Here is an 8622-nt window from a genome sequence, read left to right on the forward strand (position 1 = left end):
ATCTCCAGCTTTTGAGTTTGTGGGTTTGGTGGTTTCATCTCCAGCTTCTGAGTTTGTGGGTTTGATGGTTTCATCTCCAACTTTTGAGTTTGTGGGTTTGATGGTTTCATCTCCAGGTTTTGGGTTTTTGGGTTTGGTGGTTTCATCTCCAGGGTTTTGGGGTTTTGGGGTTGGTGGTTTCATCTCCAGCTTTTGGGTTTGTGGGTTTTGTCATTTCATCTCCAGGTTTTGTGGGTTTGATGGTTTCATCTCCAGGGTTTTGAGTGGCACCAGGAGTGATGTGGCACCAGGAGGCTGTGCCAGGAGAGCCTTGGCACTGCTGGCCGTGCTGGGGGGTTGGCACAGCCCGTGTGTGTGTGAGAGCTGAGCATGAGGGGGCACGGGGGGGCTTGCAGAGCCCGGGTGGGTTTTAATACCCGCAAGAACCTTCCCCCGTGCCAGTGGGTGGGATGTGAGTTGGGCACGGGGTGGGGGGAGAAACGGGCGCTGTGGGATTTTTTTTTCCCCCTCCCCAAACCCCCACGAGCTGATGTTGAGTAACTATCCCTGAGGATTGAGTGCTGGATTTCTGGCATCCCTGTGGGAGCTGCTTTTCTGGGGATGCTCCCACAGAGTTTGGCTTTGCTCCCTGCTTTGATGGGAATGACTGAGCGTGACCAACTCCGTCCTCTTGGTTGTTTCCCTCCGGCTCCTCCGGGGTGGGAGAGGAGGGTCCTGAGTCTCCCAGGGAGAGGGAGGTGATAAGTTTGTGTGTGGGGTGTTGCCAAGGGGCTGCTTTGAGTCAGGCAGCCGTGCCAGAGCTCACAGTGCCAGCCCTGGGCAGTCAGTGCTTGGACCAGCAGGGAGAGCACAAAACACCCAGATAACAACCTCTCAAACCCTTCCAAATGGGAATGAGCCAGAGGCAAAACCCTGGTGACTTCTTGGGCTTCCAGCCAGGGCACCGTGTCCTGGCCAGAGTCAGGCTCAGGGTAATGATAAGGCTCTTTCTAGCAAGGAATTGTGTCACAGGATTCATTTAGTGTCCCAGCCCAGACTTCTCCATTCCAGAAAGACAAATGGCCTGTATTAATTAACCAGATCCATGAAAATGTCCTGGATCCTTAATGAAATATCAAATGTAAGTCGTTGTCTTTGTGCAGGCAAGTGAATGAAGCCCAGAGAGCTCCACAGGTCACATTTACTGAAACAAGATCTTCACTGATTGTATCAGTCACTTTGGCAGCTCATAAATAGATTTTGATACCAATATTTAATCAGTTTGATGGGTTGCTTCCCAAGTGAGAAATCTCTCTTTGATTCTTCAGATCTGAGAGTATGGAACTAATAATCTCTAGAATTAGTTTGACCAGAATCTCTTGGTCTTCATCCACCTTTAACATGTTAAAATCAACACAGCATAAAATAGTCTGAAAATATATATATGTACCATACACCAGACAAGCGTATGGTACATATATATATTTTATATATATATATATATATATATATATATAGACCTGGTCAGCCCAACCCTGCCCACAGGCACACTCTGAGCTCTCCAGGGCTGCTTTTCCCTGGATGGAACTGGACTCCAACTGCCTGGAGACAAATCCCAGCAGTGTCTGGGAAGGCCTGGCCTGGGCCTGTGGCCATCTGGCACCGTGGCACTGCCAGGACACCACTGGGCCTGCCCTGGGCTGGTTCTTGCCAGGGTTAAACCTCTTTGCCCAGACTCCAAAACAAGCAGGGAGGTGATGCTGCTGCAGAGGAAGAGGTGCTGCCCACCTGGGACACTTGGTGCTGAATGCAGGGATAATTAATCCCAGAGCTGAGCACCGGGATAAAGGTACTGTTGGAAGACTCAGGAATGTTAGAAGGAGCTGAGAGCCCTCATGGAACTGGGCTTGTCTCATCCCCTCATCCAGCTCTCTCCTCCTGAGCTCAGAGCCCTGTGCCAGGTCAGCTGTGTATTCCCAGCTCCACAGCTCCAGAGGGAGAGGAGCAAGGTTCCCCGGGATATACTGGATCAAACCAGGAAAGCAGGCAGGACAGGGAGAAGTGGTGGATGCCCCTGCTTGGATGTGTCCAAGGCCAGGCTGGACAGGGCTTGGAGCAACCTGGGCTAGTGGGAGGTGTCCCTGCCCATGGCAGGGGGTGGCACTGGATGGGCTTTAAGGTCCCTTCCCACCCAAACCAATCTGGGATTGTGCTTCTGGCTGTGGGTGGACACCGAGGAACGATGAGGGCTGGGGAGATGGAATGTTCTGGTGTTTCCCTTTGCTGTGGTCCATCTCACTTGACTTTTTTCCTCTGCCAGACATCAACGAGTGTGCCCTCAACCCGGACATCTGCCCCAATGGCATGTGTGAGAACCTGCGGGGCAGCTACCGCTGCATCTGCAACCTGGGCTACGAGTCCGACCCCACGGGCAAGAACTGCGTGGGTGAGTCCAGGGCACGGGGTGGGCAGAGGGTGGCAGGAGCCAGAACCTCCAGGCGATGCCCCCGAGCCCTGTCCCCGCTCAGTGCTGCCTCATTGTGCTGGTTTAAAGGCAAATCAGCAGGGGAAATGAACTCAGCTCAAAGGAGGGATTATAAGTCAGAATAACAACTTAATAAAATAATCCAATGAATATGATTTTACAGGCAAACAGTTGATTTTAACCCACAAAACCCAAATGTATAACCCAGCACCCTGGGGCATGAACAGAATGGTGCTCGTTGGGCCCCCTGAGTCCAAAGGAAAAGGAGAGGGGAAAAAACCTGCTGGTGAGAGTGCTGGTGCAGTCTGGTCAAGAGTGGTGATCTCAGTCTGGTTGAGAGTGGTGCTCTGCAGTCTTCCTCTGGATCCCACGAGTGGTTAAAAAAGTCCCAAGACTCCAAGATTATCTATCCTCCAGTTGAGGCAGGAATGCCCAGTCCCTCCCTCAGGGCGGGGAGTTCCACCCTGGGGGTGAGGACAGGAGCACCCTCCTATCTCACAGGCCTCTGAACACCCAGTTTACAGCCTGAGGGGTCAGGAGTGCTCTGGGCAGAGGGTGTCAATGGTCTGTTGATAACAGTTCCTGGGCAATGGCATGGAAGGCTCTAGAATACCCAGTTTTGGGTTACACCCATGCAGTGATGAACTGGTCCCAGCTGTTCTAACTAGGACACTCACCTGCACGGAAAACCACAAAGGTGCCCCATGAGAACCTGCACAGATGGGATTGAACATCCCGGGTTGTCTCGCCCTGAGGGTGGAGCTGAACCTCTGCTCCTCCCGGGCTCTGCGGGGCCGTTGCTGTGGCTCAGGAACCCCTTTCTCTCCCTGTCCCCAGATGTTGATGAGTGCACTGTCAACCGCCTGCTGTGCGACAACGGGCTGTGCAGGAACACCCCCGGCAGCTACACCTGCACCTGCCCCAAGGGCTTCGTCTTCAGGACAGAGACGGACACCTGTGAAGGTAACAGGGCTCTGGAGGCACCACGAACAGCTCCACGGGGTGGAAAAACCCATGGCCTGAGGGGCTGCCTGAAGGGCAGCTCAAGGTCTGCCCTGCCTTTGGTTCCCTTTCAACCACAGCACTTGGAACTGGAGCATCTCCAGGGTTTGGGTTGGTGGGTTTGGTGGTTTCGTCTCCAGGGTTTGTGGGTTTGATGGTTTCACCTCCAGCTTTTGAGTTTCTGGTTTTGATGGTTTCATCTCCAGGGTTTTGGGTTTGTGGGTTTGATGGTTTCGTCTCCAGGGTTTGTGGGTTTGATGGTTTCGTCTCCAGGGTTTGTGGGTTTGATGGTTTCATCTCCAGGTTTGTGGGTTTGATGGTTTCATCTCCAGGGTTTTGGGTTTTTGGGTTTGATGGTTTCATCTCCAGGGTTTTGAGTTTTGGGGTTTGGTCATTTCATCTCTAGGTTTTGGGTTTGGTCAGTTCATCTCCAACTTTTGAGTTTGTGGGTTTGGTCATTTCATCTCCAACTTTTGATTTTGTGGGTTTGGTCGTTTCATCTCCAGCTTTTGGGTTTGTGGGTTTGGTGTTTTTTCCCTAAGGGTGAAGTTTCACACTTCCATCAAAGGAGTGGACACCCAAACCTAGAACATCTGGGCTTTTCAGTGCCTGCAAACCAGAACCATTTCCTCCAGGCCCCCAAAATTTTAACTGAAGCCTGACCAAAATTGCAAGTTTTAGAGCATTTGATTAAAAGGTTGTGCTTTGGAGTGGGAGAAATTGTTTCCTGTCTGCAAAGTCCTCAGATATTTGAGAACTGGCACTTGCCACAGAAAAGTTTAGTGAAAAGAAGCAGATTTTTTAAATGTATTATTGTATTTCATATTTTAGCTATTTATATATTACACATTTTATACATTTTATATCCTTACACATCCTTCACAGAGTATTATATCTTTCACATGTTATTTTTAATATCTTTTATTTCATTACCACATTTAAAAAATAACTTAAAAACTAAATTAAAACCGCCACTCTCCACGTTCTTTACTCCAACCTCCCCCAGTTCTGGGCCCAGAAATTTGTCCCCCCTGGTGACAGTCCCTTTGTCCCTCCTGGTGACTGTCCCTTTGTCCCCCCCAGACATCAATGAGTGCACGTCCAACCCGTGTGTGAACGGCGTGTGCCGGAACAACGCCGGCTCCTTCGCCTGCGAGTGCTCCCCTGGCAGCAAACTGGACCCCACTGGCACCATCTGTGTGGGTAAGGGGGGGCCTTCTCCTGGACTGGGCATCCCAGTGCCCACCAGCACCCCTGGCTGGGCATCCCTGGTGCCTTCCCGGCTCAGGGATGGGCATTCCAAGGGCACGGGTGGTGGGATGAGGGGGAACAGCCTTAAGCTGGAGGAGGGAAGGTTTAGGTTGGGTGTTGGGGGGGAAATTCCTCCCTGGGAGGGTGGGGAGGCCCTGGAATGGATTTCCCAGAGAAGCTGTGGCTGCCCCTGAATCCCTGGAAGTGTCCAAGGTCAGGTTAGAGAAGAGAAGCTTCAGGGAGACCTGAGAACTCCTTCCAGGGCCTGAAGGGGCTCCAGGAGACCTGGAGAGGGACTTGGGACAAGGGATGGAGGGACAGGACACAGGGAATGGCTTCCCACTGCCAGAGGGCAGGGTGAGATGGGATATTGGGAAGGAATTCTTCCCTGGGAGGGAGGCCCTGGCACAGGTTTTCCCAGAGAAGCTGTGGCTGCCCCATCCCTGGGAGTGTCCAAGGGCAGATTGGAGCAACATAGGACAGTGGGAGGTGTCCCTGCCCATGGCAGGGGGTGGAATGAGATGGGCTTTAAGGTCCCTTCCCACCCAAAGCAGTCTGGGATTCCGTGATCCTTTGACACCTCTCCTTCCCACTCAGTGTTCCCTTGGATTTTGGTGCCAGTTAATGTCTCTCCTGCCCCCAGGGAACCCGGAAAGCTGCAGCCTCAGGCAGACACACAAATCCCTGGCTGTGCTGCACCCACACACGGGGTCCCAGGGGAACCCAGGGTCCCCAGGGGGATCCTTCAGGGCATCAGGATGGTGGGTTCTCCCTCAGCAGATGGGTTGGGGGTGTGGTGACACTAAGGCACGTCAAGGAAAAGTAGATCCTTTCTCATCAAGACAACGGGAAGGTTCCCACTTCCCACTCCTCGATGATCAGGGCCTTGCAAAGCATCACAGGACTATTTCCACCCAGAAGAGGAGGAGGTGGAGAATGGGAAAAGAGCAGGACAGGGCTCTGGGGACCAACAGGGTTTGTGTCCCTGCTGGAACCCACTTGGCCCCGCAGATTGAAGGACAGAGTGACCCCAAGGACCAACAGCCCCCTTGCAGCCAGGGATGGTTCCTGGGCTGCTCCTCGGGGTTCCATGAACCTGGGAATGGAGCAGCTCCTCACTCTCTCCTTGTCTTCATCCCTGCAGACAGCATGAAAGGGACCTGCTGGCTCAACATCCAGGACGGGCGCTGCGAGGTGAACATCAACGGGGCCACGCTCAAGTCGGAGTGTTGTGCCACCCTGGGGGCAGCCTGGGGCAGCCCCTGCGAGCGCTGCGAGATCGGTGAGGCCCTGCCTGGCACGGGAATCCCCCAGGGAATGCCTGGAGCTGTGCCAGGGGGGTTTGGGATGGATCTCAGGGAAAGGTTCTTCCTCCCCAGAGGGTGGTGGGCACTGACCAGGCTCCCCAGGGCAAGTGGGCACGGCACCAAGGCTGCCAGAGCTCCAGGAGCTCCAGGAAAACCCTGGGGAACATGTCCAGAACTCTTGGACAACGCTCTGAGGGACAGGGGGGGATTTTTGGGGTGTCCTGATGATCCCTGGGGGTCCCTTCCTGCTCAGGATATTCCAGGATTCTGTGATTCTCTGAATAAATCCAGTCTCCAGCTCTGCCTTATCCATTCCCCTCCCACTTGGTTTCATAAATCCAGGAATTGTGCTTCAACCTGTGGGATCCCTGATAAATTCCAGCTGTTCTGAAATCCTTCTCTGTTCCATGTCGCCCATTTTTCCATGGAAATCCATGGAGCTGTGCCAGGGGAGGTTTGGGATGGATCTCAGGGAAAGGTTTTTCCTCCCCAGAGGATGGTGGGCACTGACCAGGCTCCCCATGGAATGGTTATTCCCCAAGGCTGCCAGAGCTCCAGGAGGGTTTGGATGATCCTCTGAGGGATTGTTGGGGTGTCCTGATGATCCCTGGGGGTCCCTTCCCACTCAGGATATTCCAGGATTCTACAGAAATCCTGCTGCATTGTTGCTGTGGATGTTTCTGTGTTTGTAGGGGACAAATGAAGCCCCAACTCCTGGAATAAAGAGGGGCAGGGGGTGGAGAAGAACAAAGGAAAACCCTGGGGAACATGTCCAGAACTCTTGGACAACCCTCTGAGGGACAGGGGGGATTGTTGGGGTGTCCTGGGCAGGGCCAGGGGTTGCACTGGATGATCCTTGTGGGACCCTCCCAGCTCAGGATATTCCAGGATTCTCTGGGAGATCAGGAAGGCAGGAGCAGCCTGTTTCTCTGCTGACATTCCCATATTTCCTTGCAGACACCGCCTGTCCCCGGGGATACGCCCGGATGAAGGGGGTCACCTGTGAAGGTACCGTTGCAGCAGGACACGGGAAACCGTTTCCATTGGGATCGTGGTCATTGTTCATTTGCTGCTATCCTGCCTCTCCCAGTCTGGGAGGGGAGGTTCTACACCTTCTGGCCCTTTGTTGGGCTCTCTGTGGATGTGTGGCCAGGACCACTGTGTCTGTCTGTCTGTCTGTCTGTCTCTGCCCAGATCCTGTCTGGACTTGGCTGTGGCCGTGCAGGGACAACGTGCTTTTCACGGAGCGAGTTGTCACTTTTTAGTCTGCTAGGGCAGCTCTGGGCCCCTTCCATCTCCTCCAGGAGCCCCTGGAGGCCGTGCTGGCCCTGTCCCCGTGCCAGTCTCACGCCCTTCTCCCGTTTCTGTGCCCCCAGATGTGAACGAGTGTGAGGTGTTCCCCGGCGTCTGCCCCAACGGGCGCTGCGTCAACTCCGCCGGCTCCTTCCGCTGCGAGTGCCCCGAGGGGCTCACCCTGGATGGCACTGCCAGGACCTGTGTGGGTAAGGGCACCTCCTCTCACCCAAATTCTGGCCCCAAGCCTCCCCCTCCCTGCCACGTGCAGCAGGAATTCTTGGGAATTGAGTGGTGGTGGCATCTTTGGAAAGGGCGCCCAAACCCGGCAGCTGAACCGAGGCAAAGCTGCCACAGCTTCGTGTCCCCGAGTCCAGTGGTTGTTCTTCCTGGGTGGACTTCAGAAGTGGCCAAACCACCTAATTTTGGTTGATGGCACTGCCCAGCAGCCCTGAAGCAACTCCTGGGCACACAGTGAAAAACCTCTGCCCTTCCCAGGGGCCGTCTGTGCTTCCAGCACCATTCACCGGCCCTGTTGCCAGCAAATCCAGACTGGTCATGTCCATGCTGTGAGATCTCTCACAGCATTCCAAAAAAAAGGGAATGGCACTGGAACAGGCTCTCCAGGGCAGTGGTTGAGCATCCAACCCTGACAGGGTTTGGACAATGTTCCAAGGGACGTGATGGGATTGTTGGAGTGTCCTGCGCAGGGCTGAGAGCTGGACTGGATGATCCCTGTGGGTCCCTTCCAGCTCAGGATATTCCAGGATTCTGTGAGAAGGGTCTGTGGGGCACCAGAAGCCCCCATGGGAAGCCCTGATGTGAAGGAGAGGTCGGTGCCTGACCTGCCTGGGGAAACACCAGCCCTTGGAGAAAGAAATGAAGGTCTCAGTGCTGCAGCCAGGGGGGTCCCTTCCTACTCAGCATATTCTGTGAACGGCCCATTCCTGGATGGATGGAGGATGCCCCAGCCGGAGCCATTCCAGGGATGCTGTAAAGCCAGTCCCAGAGGGTGCCAGGATTGGTTTGTGAACCTGGGCACTGTTTGGAGGTTGTCCCAGCAAAAGCCACTCCAGGGACCTTGTGAACTCAGTCCCAGAGGGTGCCAGGAGTGGTTTGTGAACCTGGGCACTGTTTGGAGGATGCCCGAACCAAAGCCACTCCAGGGATGTTGTAAAGCCGGTCCCAGAGGGTGCCAGGGGGGTTTTTACCTTGTGAAGCCAGTCCCAGAGAGGGTGCCAGGGTGGTTTTTACCGTGCCAGTCCCAGAGGGTGCCAGGGTGGTTTTTACCATGTGAAGCCAATC

The 8622-nt window shown here is 54.3% G+C and overlaps 1 protein-coding gene across 1 annotated transcript in view; it reads left to right on the top strand.

Moving 5' to 3' along the window:
* The window catches only part of FBN3 (fibrillin 3), a 125852-nt gene that overhangs the window by 84201 nt on the left and 33029 nt on the right, over window positions 1–8622 (top strand). Inside the window, exons 17-22 of the mRNA XM_027706108.1 lie at window positions 2300–2425; window positions 3302–3427; window positions 4550–4669; window positions 5862–5999; window positions 6982–7032; window positions 7401–7526. Coding sequence (XP_027561909.1) covers window positions 2300–2425; window positions 3302–3427; window positions 4550–4669; window positions 5862–5999; window positions 6982–7032; window positions 7401–7526 — 687 coding nt within the window. The remainder of the gene's footprint in view (window positions 1–2299; window positions 2426–3301; window positions 3428–4549; window positions 4670–5861; window positions 6000–6981; window positions 7033–7400; window positions 7527–8622) is intronic.

This window comes from Neopelma chrysocephalum, unplaced genomic scaffold (assembly GCF_003984885.1).
Source record: "Neopelma chrysocephalum unplaced genomic scaffold, ASM398488v2 Primary Assembly neopelma1_363, whole genome shotgun sequence".
NCBI classification, from domain to species: Eukaryota; Metazoa; Chordata; class Aves; order Passeriformes; family Pipridae; genus Neopelma; species Neopelma chrysocephalum.